The sequence below is a fragment of the Pteropus vampyrus genome, unplaced genomic scaffold, assembly GCF_000151845.1.
Source record: "Pteropus vampyrus isolate Shadow unplaced genomic scaffold, Pvam_2.0 Scaffold16, whole genome shotgun sequence".
Taxonomy (NCBI): Eukaryota; Metazoa; Chordata; class Mammalia; order Chiroptera; family Pteropodidae; genus Pteropus; species Pteropus vampyrus.
The window spans coordinates 11,538,228-11,553,021 of NW_011888797.1; the positions used below are offsets into that span (position 1 = coordinate 11,538,228).

The 14,794-nt window shown below is 47.8% G+C and overlaps 1 protein-coding gene across 1 annotated transcript in view; it reads left to right on the top strand.

Moving 5' to 3' along the window:
- Positions 1-264: 264 nt before the first annotated feature.
- The window catches only part of GTPBP1 (GTP binding protein 1), a 20,437-nt gene continuing 5,907 nt past the window's right edge, over positions 265-14,794 (top strand). The window contains exons 1-6 of the mRNA XM_011354399.2: positions 265-666; positions 3,634-3,745; positions 9,880-10,060; positions 10,632-10,980; positions 13,794-13,921; positions 14,398-14,429. Of these exons, the coding sequence (XP_011352701.1) occupies positions 475-666; positions 3,634-3,745; positions 9,880-10,060; positions 10,632-10,980; positions 13,794-13,921; positions 14,398-14,429 (994 nt within the window). The 5' untranslated portion in view covers positions 265-474. The remainder of the gene's footprint in view (positions 667-3,633; positions 3,746-9,879; positions 10,061-10,631; positions 10,981-13,793; positions 13,922-14,397; positions 14,430-14,794) is intronic.

Below are 14,794 nucleotides of genomic sequence, written 5' to 3' on the forward strand. Positions count from 1 at the left end.
ACGGCTCTCGGAGCTGACTGTTTTTGCAGTAAGATTTGGACGCTAAGCACCGCCTCTCCAAAGGAGTAGAGTGAGGGAAGGTGAGGGTAAACGTTGTGTGTGTGTATTTCCCTCCTCATTGGATGGCTGCCATGTCAGTCACACTGTGCGCTGCTCCCGTTGGTGGAAAGACTCCCCGGCTGCGGTGCTGCCCACTCCCGTGCTGCGATCCAGGCGCGTGACGTCTCAGACATTTGTTGTTTGGGTTTGGGGCTTATTAATTATTCATGAGGTGCTTTGAAGGGCTGCAATGATTGGTGGCTGAGAAGCCTGATCGATTGTTTCTTAGCTAGAGATACGTGTCTTTCTCTACGCGGCCGGAAAAGTTTTGCATAAATTATTCCGATGAAGGGAGGGGCGGGGCCACGCATAGATTAGGCAAATGAGCCGGGGAGGGATGGGAGGCCGGCTACGAATTAGCCTAAGTTATTAAAGATGGCGGCGGAGCGGAGTCGCTCCCCGATGGACTCGCCGGTCCCGGCCTCTATGTTTGCCCCCGAGCCCAACTCCCCGGGGGCGGCCAGGGCCGCGGCGGCTGCCTCCCGGCTTCACAGCGGCTTCGACTCGGACTGCAGCGAGGACTGCGAGGCGCTCAACGGCGAGCCGGAGCTGGACCTCACCAGCAAGGTAGGCCTTGGCGCCGGCGGCGGCGCTCAGGGGACCGGGCGCTTAGGGGACAGGGCGACGGGCCGAGCAGTCTCGGAGTGACGGCGGGGGCAGGAGGGGCCGAGCCCGCCCACTTACCGGTATGGGCAACGCGGGAGGCTCCTGGGCGAGGGGCGGCCCCCAGCACCGCCGTCCTCCCCCGCCGCGCCGACCTGGCCTCCCGCCGTCTGGCTCCCGCCGAGATCACGACCCCTCGGCTCCGCCACGTGGAACGCGAGAGCTCAACGCCGGCGGCGCCCCGCGCAGTGCCGCCTCTCCCGAGACCGAGAGGGGCCCTCATCCTGGACTGTCCATGGCAGCCGAGAGTCCAAGGTGGCCGGGGCAGCGGCGGCGCGGGAAGATCTGGTCATCCGAGGGGGAGTGGGGAGGCATTTCTTCCTGGTGTCGGGAAAGGAAACAAAGTAGTCGCTTGGTTGGGGCGAACGATGTCTGAGCAATGTTCACTTTACGGATCCACTCAAAACGAAATTGAAAGATGGGGATGACCCATAATCTCGCCATCCTGGGAGGGGAACCACATCTTGGATGAATGGAATAATGAAGGACGTTTCAAATCGTGCCTTCTGAGCTTTTGAGAAGGTGGACAGGAGTTAAGGTCTCACTTGCTTGGCATTGTGGGGCATAAAAAGTAAGTATAAGATGTGATTGGTGTTTTGAAGGTGCTTAACAGTGCTAAAGGAAGGAATGCCAGCTTGGGAGTCAGACAAAGCTGGGTTCTGTTAAAAGAGGAAACAGGCCCAAGGTGGGGTCACTTGCTCCCAGGACAGCAAACCAAGACTTAATTGCAGTTTCAGCCTCTCCCAGATGTGGAATATTGAGCTGTAGTTTTCTCACCTACACTAGAGAGGTAATCTGCATGATAAAAGCCCCCTGTCTCCTTTCCCCTTAAAAACTGGTGACCTGGCCTGAAACAATCCTTTCTTTACTTTGCTGATAACTTTCTCATCTCTCCCAGTTTCCTATTAAAAAAAACCCTTCCATTTTGCACTACTCTCAGAGCACAGTCTCTGTAGGACGCTGCGTGATTCACGAATCGTTCGATAGAGCCAATTTACTTGGTTGAATTTTGTGTTTTTTTTAACAGATACCTTTCCTGCTCTGCCACTTAAAAAGGCTCTGTGATCTTGGGAAAATTTCTTAACCTCTCAGTTCTCCAGCTACATCATTTTTTAAGTACAGGTGGTTATAAAGACAATAAATGTGTATGACACCTAGTACATGGTGCCTTACACATACTGCTCAGTAAATATTTGAAGTGAACTGAATAACTGATAAATTCCCTGTGCAGATTAATAGCAGCCAATGGAAGATAGAACACCAGTCCCCTCCTCCTACCTGTTGTTGGAAAATCACAATAGAGATGTTTATTGAGTTTCGAAAAGGTGTGTGACTTTTCACAGTCTTTGGTGGCAAAAGTGCTTGAAACTTGACCCAAACTGGAGGAGCTTTTCCCTGAAACCTAAGCAACCAAGTTTCAGCTGCTTTCTCTCCCTTTAGTGCCAGTCCAGCACTTGAAAGCCATTGTTCCTGCCTGGTGCCTCCATAATGAGGATGGTCAAGCTCGGATAGAAGGAAGGTCAAGGGAAAGGTGTGAGGCAATGTGACAGGATGCAAAAGACCCAGGCAGCACTTTACAAGTACAAACTCTGACGAGTCAACTCAGGAATTGTGAGAGATATGCTTGACTTAAAAGCAGATAAGCTGAATGTCAGTTTGTGGCCGTGGTCCTGAAGAAACCTGAAAACACAGTTGGAGATTGCTGGGCAGAGTTGCAAAGAGTAATACCTTTATTTCCTGATCAACTTAATGTTCTAGGATAGGGAAGTGTTATTTCTCACATAGCTGGGGAAGTCCTCATTATTTTAAAGCTGAGAAGCTATGTGTATATAAATATTGATGATATTGAAAAGAAAAACTGATGATGTGGAGAGAGAGAAGGGATGAAATGATAGATTGATTCCTGAAGAAAAGATTAGAAGCTATACATTTATTCATTTGCTGCAGTTATATGTGGAGACCTAAGGCTCTGGAAGTTTCCAAAGGGAGAAACAATTAGAGAACTATGGTGGCTAGTTTCATCCAGGGTTTTTCTAGGAATCATTGGGTGAAGAAAGCTGTACTTCCCACTTACTGTATGGACTAGATGCATTACACATTATCTCATTTGGTCTTTACAGTGACCTTTGGACACAGGTAGCTACATTTTATAGATTGAAAAAACGGGACTCAGAGAGGTTAAGTTCTTTGTCCAAGGTCACACATGAATGGTTAGACAATAGAACAAAACATGTCTATTGGTAAATGGCCTTTCCATATAAGTGGTTGATACTTTAATGTTATTGGCACAGATTTGCAAAATGATGGTGTTAATACGCATCTGAGTGGAAATGGTGTTTTGTTGATGAAGACGGGTCTTGCAGTAGTTTTTACTGCTGATTCCTAAATAAGATAGCCAAGGCAAGGTGGAACAGAATTCTTTTTATGGCAACCATTGGTCTTGGGTGGGGAGCATGGCAGTATAGGAGATCTTTGTCCTTTGAGTTGCAAGCTGCAGGTAGAAGACTGGCGTGTAGGTGTGAAGCACTGCTCATCAATTTCTACCCACAACGTCAGATTCTCAGTCAGATTCTCAGTCATCGTCGGTCCTTCCCCTTCCTTAAGCAGCAGGAGGCAGGCTGTTCACGCCCTCTTTTCTGTGGGTTGTGTTTCAGATATAGTCATTTTAGTACATCATATAAAAACTCATACAAGGCCTTAGGCTCAATGGCTATTTAAACAGGGGCAGAGAGAGGGCATGAGAGGACTGCGTAGCTATTTCAGATTAGGGTGCTGTGGGATTCAGTCAGGGTCTTTGATCAGGCTGCTGCTCTGCTTTGGCTGTGGTGCTCTTCTAGTAAGTGGTCCTAAGGCTGTTGGTTTCTCTCCTAGCTGGTCCTAGTGAGCCCTACGTCAGAGCAGTATGACAGCCTACTTCGGCAGATGTGGGAGAGGATGGACGAGGGATGCGGAGAGACCATATATGTCATTGGGCAGGGATCAGGTGAGCATAGTTTTCCTTTCACTTTATTTTTAAAAAACTATTTAGAGCACATTTTCTGTCTTTTTACCCACTTTTCCTGTTCAGTGTCTGCAGGACTGTTGGGGAGGACATAAAAGCACAAAGCGATAATGTTAATTCTCACCTTAGTGGTCACAATATGCTTGACTTTAAAGAGTCACTTTCCAAGCGGTTTTACAGAAGCTTCTTTTCTACCTTCAGTACTCTGCACTTGCATAAAGGGGAATAAAGCACAAAGCAAGGAAACTTCTTGTCCTGGGGATAGAGCAAGTCACAAGGCTAGAATTAAGCCTTCCCTGGGCAGCTCTAGGTCTTCCCTCCAAACCCAGATTATGGGTCCCCTTGCTACTATTGCCTGCTTAGCAGAGAACTTCCGTGGTTCTTCTTGATGTCAGCAAGAAGCTGACACCCAGAATTCCTCTCTTCAGCGAGGCTTCCTTGCCCCGGACCACACTGACCATTCAGTGTGGATCGTTGTGATAACGGAGGCCCTCTCTTCTCCCGGTGAGATCCCGTTAGACATGGAGGCTTGTTACCATTCTGGAAGGAACTGGTTATTGTACTCCAATCTGCTTATTCCATTGTAAGAGGGCGCATTGTTTCAGAGGAAGGCAGCACCCATGACAGAATCCCAGATTATATCTTGGGCTTTTTTTCCCTTGGTCATTCCTAGTTTATACCCTCAATTCAAACCCGCTTACCCTCATCTTCATTATGACATTATCTTTGCTGAAGTGGCAGCTAGGCATATTAATGATTATGAATTTAACCTGTACCACAACTTTTCTGTCATCTTTGCAGGAGGGCCCGGTAGGCCTCAGTGCATCATTGGAGGATCAGTTCTTTGCTAATGTAGGCTTTGTAAAGGCAAATAATAATTCTTTTTGTAGACCGAGTTTAAGATGGAGAAAATTTCAAAATCACTTTTTAACTATTTGGCAGATATCTATTTAGTATCTTCTGAGGGCTCGATACTGTTGCAAAGCACTTTTGGGTATTGAAATCTGGTCTCTGTCCCAAGAAGGAAAGATGGCATATACACAGATAACCTCAGTAGAAAACAATATTTGGAAATGCTGCAAGAGCGACACAAGGAAGGAAGAAGGGCTTGACCTACAGTTACCTCTGTGCCTTCCTTCGATATGTTTCTCATATCAATTCTTTCCTTTTCATCTTTGCCACCTCCCCTGGTTTCAGGGCTCACCACCTTAAAGAAGGCGTGGTCCAGGAGATAGGCAGACTAAGAGGTTGCATGTCAAGAAAGGGAGGGAGTTGGTCAGCATTATCAGGTGCTACAGAAACAACAAGGAGAGTCGGGTCCAGGAAAAGCCATTCCATTTGGTGACTGAGGGATCATTGGCAGACTTTTGAAAGCTTTTGTGTCAGGTGCATATCTGGCCTGCTGTAACAGGATGACCTACTCAAAGAACAATGCATGCTTATAGAATTGAAGAAACCACATCTAAATCAGTTTTGACAAGTGTTGGGACTATTCTTTGAAGACCCAGATTCTTAAGATAACCCCCTCCCCCAGTTCTTTATTGCGGACTCTTAATGAGTTTTACCATGCCTTGGCAACTCACAACTAATTAATCCTCCAGTGGCAAAGCATAAGATGTCAAACATTCATTAACACGTCTGTACATCCAAGCATTATCTTTGCATCTGTCAATTGGATGCTGTTAGATTCTTAGTGACTCCTTCCTGCTGGAATTCTTTTGAGGTAGAGATCATAACTAGTTCAACAAGTCAAACATCAAACAGAGGACTAAACCAGATGCAAGGCCCCCAGGGGCCAGCTTCATCACCTGCTTCCTGTGTGTGTTGGGTGCATCATCTCTGTTTATCACCTCCTTTGCCTATAAAATGAGGATAATGACATCTTTCCTCACCCTCCCTCAGAGAAATTTTGTATGAATAAGTTAGACATTAAAAAATTCTGAGCATTGCAGAGGAATGTGCTCTTTAAGTATACATTCCTGATTTGAGATTGATTGCTTACTTATTTGTTTGTTTGTTTTAAGATTGATCTTTTAAAAGGAAGCAATCTGTCCTAGTAGCTAGGGTCTGGAGCCTGGCAGGTCTGAGTTCGCCTCCTGGCTCTTTAACTTATCTTTAAATAGAGATAATAATAGAATCTATCCCATGGTGTCATGGTGAAGGTTAACCCTTGACATATATGTGAGCATTATATAAATGTTAGCTAGTGGTAGTAGTTACAGTGGTAAATTTTTAAGAGTTCCAGGCTATACTTGATTAACCGTGATATTTCTTTCAAAAAGAACCTTTTCCTTTGTCAGATATTAAGTCATGACCTCAGAGCCAGGTACTGTATTAAAAGTTCAGGGAACATAGTCTTTTCGGAGGAGTTAGGAAAGGCATCAAAAGGAGGCGCCCTCTGAATTGGTTCTAAAGGATGAGCAGGAGTTTTTCAGGTAAATGGAGGCAGAAATGAGTGAGCAGAGGAAGCCACATGCCCATTGGTGATTGTGGAGTATTTGGTGGACCAGCAGTGATTCAGTAAAGTGGGAGTGTCAGGAAGGTGGGCTGGACAGGCAGGTCCAGATCTTGAGGGTCTTCAAATGCCACACCAAAGAGCTTATCCTAAAAGTTTTGAGAAGCTTGCAGCACGTTGAGCAGGAGAGTACATATAGGAAAGGTAGGTCAGATGGCAGGGTGGAAGTCCCATTAGGGTTGGGTGTGGGCAAAAATGTGGCCCTTAGTACTTGGACCTCTGTGGCTTTCCTCCTTGGCCTTTGCCTCCAGTCCTACTGCGTGAGAAATGCAGTGCATGCTGGAGGAGGAGGGTACTTTGACTGGGGCATCCTCTGGGAGCCCTGGATGGACAAGATGACATTGGTGATTGCCCCCTGGTGTGGAACAGGACCTGAAAGCGTTGCTTTTTGTTGTGTCAGAATCAGGAAAGGGTCGAGAGAATTTGGGGGTCCGGCAAGAATGGCAGGGTTAATAGGCCTTCTCTCAGGAACACTTCCAGCAAGCCCTTCCCTGCTTTACACTGTGACATGGCAGACCTCATTTCATCCTTCTGAAAGACCTCAGAGATGGGAACTGTTAGTATTATTCCCATTTCCTGGGTAAGGAAACTGAGGTATAGGGGTTTTAATTAACTTGCCCAAGTTCATACAGCTAGTGGGTGGCAGATTCTCCAAACTGGAAGAGAGCTTAAGAGTGAAAACATCTATTTCCAATCTCTGACTAGAGCACAAATGCCCTGCCTGCTCATTTTGTGTGGAGACACCTTGCTGTGCTCCAAAACCCTGACTTTCGTCACCACGTGATCACTACCAGCAGTGTCTGTCTCTAGGTTATTGCCTAATTTACAATAAGAGCTAAATCTCCCAAACATTGAAGTACAGCTAACCCAGACGGCCGGAGCTCAGTGGGCCTTGCGTTTAGAAACTCCTCCTTCCAACCGCTCCCTCTTTATTCATTTGTTTTACATTCTACAAACATTTGAGGGCTTGATATAGGCAGAGGACCCTTCATCGGTGTCTTCAGGGAATGTTTGAGATGTGATTCCTGTCCCGAATGGAGATGCTTACGTATAGTGGAGGAAGGCAAGCATCTCAAACACGATTGCACAGGGTGTAGTGTGCAGTAAATGCCATCAAGGAGCGGAATAGGTAGGATTTTGGTGAGTGGAGATGTGCTGATGGGCTTTCTAGGATAGAAAATACAAGGGCAAAAGTGTGGAGCTGGAAACCTGCAGGGAGCAAGGGGCATGGTTACTGGGCCACTTGCACTGGGACAAAACAGGAGGGGCTGTGGAATGAATGGGGTAGGCCTGTAAGGAATTGAAAGTGAACACTGCTGGGCCTGGGGAGTCATTCCAAGGCTTTGACTGGGATGTGACTGTCTTAGAGCTGTGCTTTGTTTGGGGGCTTGGGCGTGTGTGTCTGCAGGATGGGTTGTAGGGAATAGAGACTGGATTTGCTAAGTCCGGTTAGGGATCTGTCTGTTATGGTGACTGAGGTACAGTAAGGGCCTGAATCAGACTCGTGGCATTGGACTGGCAAAAGGAGGAGAGCAGGGACAAGGAAAGAAGAGCCGGGTCTGCGCTAGAATCAGCAGGACTGGGGCCCTGAGTGCTAAGCTTGGGGGACTGGAAGGAGAAGGAACCGGTCTGGCATTAAGGGGAACCCTTGCCAGAGGAAAAGGCTCTAGGTTTGGAATCAGAAGACCCAGGCTCACAGGGCCCCTCTGCTCCCCACCCGCTCCGAGACCTCCCTGGACTCCGTTTGCCCCCTTTTAAATGGGGAAAGGAAGGCTTACCTCCAGGATTGCAGCGAGGACTAACCTGTTGTTAATGGTGTCAGATTTTGTGCTGTTGTTTAAAGAGAGGGGTTGGGTTGTTGAGTTTAGACTTTGGGCTTCTAGGAGTCATTCAGTCTGGAGCTCGGGGAAGAGGACAGTGCTAGAAATGAATGTTTTTGTAGTTTTCAAAATGATATTTGAAGCCATAGTATGAGATGGCCAAGAGGAATGTTTAGAGGACAGAGAAGAGGGCCACTGGCCGACTGCTGGAAAAGACTGGCATTTCGGGGACAGGAGCAGGAAGAGCCAGCAGAGCAGACAGAGGAAGAGGAACCAGAGAGCAGGAGAGGGAAATCAGGAGAGTTCATGCAATAGGCGGGTGGCGTGGGTGGGAAGCGCTTCAGAAAACAAAGGCAGAATGGCCAGCAGTGTCACATGCTGTTGAGGTCAAGAAAGGGGTATTGGATGAGTGGTTAGAAGGCCATTGATCACTTGAAAACTGGTTTCTCCCAGATTCCTTAAGTAAGATTCAGAGACTAGGTAGCAATAGTCAGCAAGTCTCAGTTACTCTTTTGAGGTGCTCAGCTCAAGGAGAGGTAGCTCAGGGGAGAAGCAGGGGCAAGGGAGGAGGGCAGGGCTCCCTTCTCCTAGTTTAAGAATGGCTCGAGCTTGCTTGTAAGGGGAGAAGTGGAGGGGGGAGGAAGGGCGGGTGAGAAGAGGTGCTTCAGAGTCTTTGGGAAGTAGTAAAAATGTCTGGGCCCATGCTGGGGGTTGGGAGCGGTTAGCCCAGGGATGGAGCACGGGTGCTCTTGGAGACAGGCTGGAGAAAAGCTGAGGGAGTCATTGTGGGAATTCCGCAGGACACCGAGTAGAAAGCACCTGACGAGAATTGTCGTCAGTAGGCACTCACTAAATGAGTTGGTTGGTTCTTCCCTTCCCTATCCTGAGCTCAGCCTTGTTTTTCCATCTACTTGCTGGACGTTTCACCTGAGCTACCTCAGTTAACAATCTATCCCTAAAATCATTCTTCAGTTCGCGCCGCATTTCCCTTTGTCCCCTGTCCTCATTATCTCTTGCTTGAATTGTTGGAATGACTTCCTGACTGGGCTCCCGCCCTCCACTCTCACTTGCCAGCGCACCTTATACCGCTGCCCAGTGGATTTTTCTAACCCCCAGCAATCTGATCACGTTACTCCCTCGTCTAAAGCCCTAGGGCTTCCCACTGCCTGATACCTGATGTGTTTTGCTGCTAACGTCTGTCTGCTTGACCGCTGCCACCTCTCCTGTGGTCTCCTGCCGCTTGACATCCTGCTTTCTGACACACCGAGCTGCTTACGGGTCCCTCAGTGTGCTGTCATCTGCCATGCGCTATGCTTAGCTTCTCTGCCTAGGATGTCTTTGCTTCTTTCTCTGCGGGCCCATTTTCACGCTTGGAGACCCAGCACCGTGCAAAGCTGTCCTCAGCTTCCCCAGGCAATGCTAGTTGCTCATGCTTTACATTCTTCTTGTACAGTTCTGTAGTATGGTACTCAAGCTGCATTGTGGTTAATTAATTTCCTGTCTCTCCTCCTGGGCCGTGAGCCTGCGAAGGGCACCTGTATTCCCAGGACTCAGCATGAGGCTTGGCATAAAACCCAAGAGTCTCAGCGATTACTGTTGAATGAATTAATGAATGCCCTGCTTAATGAGGAAACCCATGGCACAATCATTTATTAGCTCTGTTTGTGAAAAGTGTCAGGTAGAAAGAGCCATGTTCTTCAGTGCCTGGGGTGGGGCTTTTCTGAGGGGTTGGCTGGCTGGCTGGCTTGTTGAAACGCTGATGTCTGGGCTTTTGTCACCAGATGGGACTGAGTATGGGCTGAGTGAAGCTGACATGGAGGCCTCCTACGCTACAGTGAAGAGCATGGCAGAACAGATAGAGGCCGATGTCATCCTCCTGCGGGATCGGCAAGAAGCTGGGGGTCGTGTGCGTGATTACCTGGTCCGGAAACGAGTAGGAGACAATGACTTCCTGGAGGTCAGGTGAGGAGGCCTCAGAGCAGTTCCGAGGTCCCCCGTAGCATGGCCTCAGGGTCTAGGGCTTTATAGAGAATGGGGATTGAGCCTTCGACACCGACTGTGGCAGCTTCACCCCTTCCCTTTGTGAGGCATGGAGAGAATGTCCAGGACACGACAGCTCCATTCCATTTCCACACTTCCCCGTCCCTAAATATTCCCACTTGGGAAGAGTGGGAGAGAGGCCACCCATACATTCCGTGGGCTGTGTTTTCTTTCTCATCAGCCTGCAAGGCTAAAAAGCAGAGTGACGGAGGAGAGCAGAGCGTTTGGGTCTCTCCTGACTTCGGAGCCCCTGTCTGGCAGCTTTGAGGAAGCTGGTGGAAGTTCAGGGAGAAACCCACTGTGGGAGCCCGCTTCCTCCTGAATAACTCTTTCTGGCACCTCCAGGAACATTCTCGATGTGCTTACCCATGAACAGGAGGAGCAGTGAGCTGGAGAGACTCAGGAGCAAACCGGTCCTTACAAATCCAGCTAGTGGGGTTCACCTTGTGCCCCGCTAACTCTCACATGGAAATATGGATTCTTGTACCTGCAGGGTAGCAGTAGTGGGCAACGTGGACGCTGGCAAAAGCACACTTCTGGGGGTCCTGACACATGGGGAGCTGGACAATGGCCGAGGCTTTGCCCGCCAGAAGCTCTTCCGCCACAAACATGAGATTGAATCTGGTCGCACCAGCAGCGTGGGCAACGACATTCTGGGCTTTGACAGTGAAGGCAACGTGGTGAATAAGCCAGATAGCCATGGCGGCAGCCTGGAGTGGACAAAGATTTGTGAGAAGTCCACTAAGGTGATTACCTTCATCGACTTGGCGGGCCACGAGAAATACCTGAAGACCACTGTGTTTGGCATGACGGGCCACTTGCCCGACTTCTGCATGCTCATGGTGAGTGTGAGGCACTCCCCGCGGGGGTGGGTGGGGTGGGGTGGGGATGCTCTAGCAGAGCTCTTGGGGATGTGGTTATGGGCAAGTGTTTGATATTGTTCTGAGGCTGAAGTCTGTTTGGGGTTTTGACACTGGGTAAGGATGACAGGCTTTGCTGGGGTACCCAGTCCTCTGAGCATCACAGTCTTCTTCAGCGGTGTACCTTGATCTCCTAGGTTAGACCTGGATAGGTCCCCCTAAGGAATAACCATGGTATTTGCAGACCTCTCATTTTTTTGGAGAGACATAGAGGATTTCTCTGGGGTGTACTTATTATCTTTAGAAATGTTTTCTTCTGAGGTTGGGCTACTTTGAGGGGGTGACACCAGGCATACCCTCCAAGAAGGGTAGGCTAGGGGGAAGGAATAGAGGAGAGCACAGCACTCAGGAGGGACCTGAGAGTGGCCTTGTCTGAAGCCTGGAACGAGTTTGCTTGTTGAGAGGCTTCTGTGTTTCTGGTACCACGCTGGGCCTGAAGATGCAGCAGCGTATGCATGGCCAGCCTGGGGCCCCGCAGAGCCTACAGCCTCGTGGGGATAGATTTTTAAGCAGCTCATTATGTAGATGAACTGAAAAGGAAAGGGAGCAGCAGCTTCTGCATTAGATCTTACTGCTAAGCTTGTATTTGGATCCCTTTGACCTTCTTCCCTGGACAGAGAGTAGGAATCAGCAAGGCCCACAGCCTTGGTGGCAGCTTCACAGCTTTCACAGAAAGAGAGAGAGCAAGCAAGTTTTACTTTGGCAAGTTCTTCTCAAAGCCCTTCCCCATATTCCAATTCCTCCAGTTGCCCGAATTAATAAGTATAGTAAACACAAGCATCTGTTCAGAGCAGACTTGATCAAGTTGCGCTGTAAACACAGGTTCTCAGGCAGCGTCTCCCCAGACTGGAGGGTAGAGAGAGAGGGAGCATCTGTATGAACACTCGTCGGCTCTCTGCCCAAGGTTCTTGGGGTCTCGGTGTGATTTCATCTCCCGCATCTTTGATCACTGCAAGCAGCCATTACCGACCTTGTCAACTGGGCTAAGGAAAGCTGCTCTATAAGAAGGAGTTTCCATGGATGCACCATGGGTCATATTTGTGGGGGGTGTTGGATTGATACTAAAAAAAAGTATAGAAATCAGTTTAAAATGAACATTTTTCTGAGCTACCATAAGGCCAGTTAATGGGAAGATCTTCACTCAGATGAAATATATTATCAGATTTTTAGGCCATGATCCAAATATTAAAATTTTTCTGTAGAGAACAGTGAAATATTTCATTATCGTTCCATGGCAATCAATTTTTTTGGGGGGGGAGGGGGGAAATCTTTAAAATATATCTACAACAAAGCAATAAAGCTCTCTCTTACCCAGGCTGGGAACAACAAAAGCAAGTCTGGGTTGTGTAAGAAAGATTGGAGGGAATGGGAGAATTAGGAGGAAGATGGTGGAGGTGTCTTGGTGTAGGCGAAAGGGAACACAGGTAAGGGACATCTTTTTTATTGTTAACTAGTGGGATGATAGCTCACCTGTGAGCTGTGATGATCGAATGAGAACATCCTTGAAAACACTCTGGAACGTATAAAGCACTATATTGTGGCAATTTTAATTTGCTTTAGTAAGTAACACGTTTATATGATGCAGAAAAAAAAAGGTGCCAAAGGGCTCTGTCCAGTGTCCTCCCAGAGACAACTAGTATTTTTAGTTTCTGATGTATCCTCCAGAGATATTTTGTGATCACACCGGTAAAAGTGTATGTATTTTCTCCCTCCAATTTCAAACATTCAGAAAAGTTGAGAGAATAGTATAATGAATACCTAAACCTGATTCAGTGGTTATTAACATTTTGCCATGTTTATCTGTATATGTGCTGGATGCCTGTTTTTATTTGTTGTTTTTTTTTTGTTATTCGAAAGTAGCTTATAGACATTTTGACTCTTCACTCCCAAATACTTCAGCACGCAGCTCCTAAGAGTAAGAACTGTCTCCTGTTATTATTGTAACCAAAGTGAACATGAGTGCCCTCATATCCTCTAATATCTAGTCTATAAGTATTTATATTTCAGAAGTTCCCCAAATGTCACACAGCTGGGTTTTTTTTTTTCAAACAATGATCCAATCACCATTTTTTAATCAGTAGTGTGCTACATATACCTGGATTTTTTTCCCCTTAAAAATATATTTTAGAGATTATCTTATATCCGTAGATAAGAGTTTCCTCCTTTTCTTTCACGGCACATTTGGTGCCTTGCGCGTGTGCCCTAATTTATTTGGCCAGCCTGTGTGGTGATACTTAAAAACACTATGGGAAGGACTAGCAACAGTAATAACAGCTGCCATCCTTTGAACACCTAATTCATGCTCATGTGTGCTACACTTTTGACATGTTACAATGTTTAAACAAGTGAACCCTCTAAAGTGGATAATATTATCCGCCCACTTTATAGATGCGGAAACTGCGGGCCAGGAATGTTAAACTGAACCTCCTTTGATGACCCTAGATAGTCGTTTTTCCCAACTGTCTAGATTTGTCTTTTCTGTGCTTCCAAGTCTCCTCAAATTTTGATGGCCTGCATCACTGAATCAGAAGTTAAAGCGATCTTTGCCCAGCCCAGCTTTCACCTATAGCTGTTTTGTTCCTGGCCTGCGACTTTGCCCGCTTTGTCCTGTTCCGGTGGAGGCCTCAGATATATGGGAGTTCTCTCTTACCCTAGCCTTCTTTGAGCTTCTGTGCCCCTCTGGCAGCAACCTCTGCCTCCCTTGCCCTGACGGTTCTTTTTCTGTGTTGGGGCAGGTGGGCAGCAATGCCGGCATCGTGGGGATGACCAAGGAGCACCTGGGTTTGGCATTGGCACTCAATGTGCCTGTTTTTGTGGTAGTCACCAAGATTGACATGTGTCCTGCCAACATCCTGCAAGGTAAGTGAAGCCTCCAGCTAGCAGCAGTCTCTCTGTTGGGAGCTGTCACCCACTGTGGTTCCTTGATCCGCTGCCAGGACTTCAGCCCCAAATCTTTCTGCTTCCTTATCTTGTGCTTAGACCTTGACCTGAATTTCCATCAGCCTAGGATCTTGTGCCTTGTCTCCTGTTTAGCTCTTGGCCTTAGCACAGCTTAGAATTATCCCCTGCTTTTTGTTCTTTCTGGTTCCAAATGCAAGATTCTTAAGATCTCTAATCTGGCACCTCTTTTCAGATGGCCCCAGGCAGAAGGGTTAGATTTTACATGTAGGCTGGATATATGCGGCAATGTTGGGACAGTGGATGGTTACTTCTTACCACCAAAGGCTTCAAAACAGGGTTGCAGGCCTAGGCCTTCATGCGTTTCTCCCTCATTGTTACAGATGGCAGAAGAGAAGTGGAGAGGTATCCTTTTGGAGGGCCTCATAAGGGCTTCTGCAGGTGTCTGCAGCTCCTAGAGATCCTTTTGTCAGGTGCTTTTTTTCCCCTGGAAGCAGAGTATTCTGGGAAGAGCATTGTCCTTTTTATGGATGCCCCCACCCCCTGTCACTTATGGCAGTGGCCCCCAAACTTTTTGGCACCAGGGATTCTCCTGTGAGAATCTAATGCCTGATGATCTGAGGTGGAGCTCGGGAGCGGCTGCAAATACAGATGAAGCTTCTCCTGCCGCTCACCTCCTGCTGTGCGGCCTGATTCCTAACAGGCCACAGACCAGTAGCGGTCCATGGCCTGGGGGTTGGGGACCTCTGACTTATAGGATGCAGGTCTTCTAGAGAGTGGAGAAGTTCGACGGGTTTCAGACTCACACCCTTAGCAGACAGGCCTCACCTGTGCTCCT